Source organism: Atta cephalotes (assembly GCF_000143395.1).
Source record: "Atta cephalotes unplaced genomic scaffold scaffold00053, whole genome shotgun sequence".
NCBI lineage: Eukaryota > Metazoa > Arthropoda > Insecta > Hymenoptera > Formicidae > Atta > Atta cephalotes.
In genome coordinates, this window is record NW_012130117.1 from 1,153,902 (window position 1) to 1,157,207 (window position 3,306).

General features: G+C 31.1%; 1 protein-coding gene across 1 annotated transcript in view; it reads right to left on the reverse strand.

Moving 5' to 3' along the window:
* Positions 1-3,306, reverse strand: part of LOC105623125 (inositol 1,4,5-trisphosphate receptor) — a 48,256-nt gene that overhangs the window by 16,156 nt on the left and 28,794 nt on the right. Inside the window, exons 15-21 of the mRNA XM_012204522.1 lie at positions 2,052-2,400; positions 1,825-1,990; positions 1,538-1,754; positions 929-1,470; positions 748-863; positions 480-615; positions 143-400 (exon numbers count right to left, since the gene is read on the reverse strand). Coding sequence (XP_012059912.1) covers positions 143-400; positions 480-615; positions 748-863; positions 929-1,470; positions 1,538-1,754; positions 1,825-1,990; positions 2,052-2,400 — 1,784 coding nt within the window. The remainder of the gene's footprint in view (positions 1-142; positions 401-479; positions 616-747; positions 864-928; positions 1,471-1,537; positions 1,755-1,824; positions 1,991-2,051; positions 2,401-3,306) is intronic.

Sequence of the window (3,306 nt, forward strand, 5' to 3'; positions counted from 1 at the left end):
TATATATATATATATATATATATATGTAATAGTGTGTGTGTGTGTGTGTGTGTGTGTGTACACACACACACACGCGCGCGCGCGCGCGCGCGCGCCATTAAAGATTAATATTTTTTTTCTGTAATACAAATGAAGATGTTACCTGTACAGTGGTGCTTTGATCAGAAAATGGACTGCTGAAAAATGTGGATATGATGTTCATTAAACAACTTGTCACATAAGTCTCCAAGGCTGTATCCGCGTGTTGTCGATCATGAGTAGATGTGGCAATTAAGCCCATATCAACAATAAAAGATTTTTCGAACAAAGACCACATATGATTTGATGTATAAATTTCCTTCATTTCGACTTCTGTGTCAATGTAACAATGGTTGAGAAAATTGATGTATGCTTCTTTTACCTATTTATAAATGTTATATATGATGTCAGTAATATTTACTTTAATCAGATGAGTGTATTAAATTCGATAAAAGATTCACCTCTGGTATACAATCTGGATGTGACACCACAGCAACGATATCATCTAACGGTAAGAGACTATGACATTTAATTTCTGTATTGACATTTTTGCCCATTGTGCAACAAGCTAGAAGTTTTACCAACTCTACATGATATCTAAAACATAATAAATATATATTTTATGTTTGAGACTCTCAAATATTCAAATCGATACAAAACAGAACATCGTACAATACATGACATATATAATTAAATAATTTTCATTTTAAAAATGTTAAAGCAACTCACTGAAGAGGACTGCTCTCATCCATTCGATGTCTTTCAGATCGCATCATTTCCACAAAATGATTAAACGAGGCTCTATCATTATAAAACACTAAAACATCTTCTCCCGCTTGAACTAACTATAATCAAAATAAAGCTGGAAAAATATTCCAAAAAGCTATATACACATGTAATGGCATCTTACCTCCTGCATCACCATTTCTTGACATTTTCTAATAAATTGATTCTCAGCTTTTACTATAGTTTGCAAAAACTTCAAATATTGCACATGTTTTCCATGCGTTTCTATGCAATGTACGAAATGCTGTATGACTTTTGCACCGACTTCATTGCAAAGAACGGAGTTATCTTGAAAAATACTACATATTGTCTGCGCTTCTCTTATACCGGGATTCAAGAATAAATCCAGCTGCTTGTGTAGAAGAACTTGATTTTGTTGATTAGATAGACAAAAGTTTTGCAAGAAATCGTGCGCCAAACGCATTAATTCGTTCATTCTGACATCTTCTTTGGTGTCGTATGGAACCTGTAATAAATCCAAAACGACAGTATGCACTCCAACATTGCGCAGAAGTCTCTGCTCATGTTTGCGTGCCTTTACTTGGCCGCCTGGCAGATTTTGAATACACAACTTATTCATTCTCATTAATATCTGCTGAATTTTTTTATATTCTTCTGTTTGATCGGAATGTAACGGTGGGCCGATATCCAAATCAATAGCAGACCCTATACAAAAATAATTATTTATTCACTTTTCATAAAAAAAGATGTATAAAGTAATAATTATTAAAACCTTGTTTATCTAATGCAGATAACAGAGGTATTTTACGAGGAGCTGTGGCTTCATCTTCTTCTTCTTTACTTTTCTTCTTCTTATTTCCATGTTCTTCTGTTGCCTTGGATTTATATACCCAAAGTTCAGATTTCTCGACAGACTGGCGCAAAATGTCTAAATCTGCTTTTATTTGTTTGTATGATTCTACGTCGCTATCCGAAACTAAAAGCTGCACCTGTTAACCGCGTGTTTGTATTATTAAATAATTTTTTTTCACAATCTTCAATATTTAAAGAAAGTCCAACCTGTTTAAATGCTTGTAAAACTTCTTGTCTTTGGCTAAAGTGCCTAAATAATAAATGTAAGGCTCCAGAGACTAATGGAGGATAATCGTGCATAGCTAGATGTAATAGAACGCGTAAAAATGTTCTGCCTCCTTGGCCATCTAAATCCAGCGCTGCGCATTCCTCACTAAAAAAAATTATTTTCTGTAAGGTACAATCTTCATACATTGCATCCAAAAATATATTACCTGCTCCCAAATATTCCTTCTGCCTGTGCACTAATTGAATCTAAATCAATAGCTTTTTGCCCTAGAGTCACATCTCCAGTCTTCTCTGCAGCAGTTAATGCTGTCTCATCGAATTCTCGTTTAAATATACTTAAAAGACAAGAGATTCTGTAATCTAATCTAACATCCAGAATAAACTGCAAAATTTCGATTATCTTGAGTTTCGTGTCCATCACTAAGGGATATTCCTTCTTCATTAATGGCTTTGGTCTTGGAGAAGAGCTAGCTAACACTTGACCGGCTGGTCCTAATGTTAAATTTGTCATCACAGCACCCATATCGCCAATGCATCTAAGAATACCTCCTTCAGCTATTTAAAAACATAAAAATAAAAGTTTATATTAAGCCAATAAATAACAAGATAATTGTATAATATTACATATGTATATAATATTATTGTACATATTTACATATATCATATAGTAAAAAATTACAGTGCAGAAAAATTTAATTTGTGTTAAAAAATAAAAACTAGTATATAAAATAATGACTCTTTTGTTACTTGTTATGGAAAAAGTACAAGAGATTAACTTCAAAAATAATGAAATAAAATAATATTTGTCTAATAATTAAGGATGTTTAGGTATCATAAATTGTTAATATAGGATATTTTTATATTCAATGTTTCTTGCAATATTTATTTCTAACAAGAGAATATTATTATAAAAATATTTAAGCCAAAGCTTTGTAAGAAGCTTTGTGAATTTACTTTGTACAATGTATAAGATTGCATGCTTAATCTTGTTAATATTCATTCCGCATAATAGTCTAATTAGTTTTTAACAAGCTTTCTAATAGGATATTACCTGCCTCCTCAGAATCCGTATCAGCTGTGATAAAATATTTACAAGAGTAAATTGATTAGTTTTAAACATATTTACCATTCTATATATATTATAAGTAATTTACCACACATAGTTGAGTAAACTTTATTATCAAAGATATTTTATATAAGCGAGAAGCATGGATTACATATAGTACTAATATATTACAGTACCATAAAAAAGAATATTATATACAAGTTTCTGAAAATGAAACTAGAATGTAAAAGCTGCTCATGATTGAAAGAATAGGAGGGAAAATTTATTATATCGGTGATACACCAATGTATTATATAATGCAAGAAAGTAAATCAAATTTCATTTTATGTTATGAGATTACTACCATGCGCGCGAATGATATATATATATATATATATATATATATATATATATAT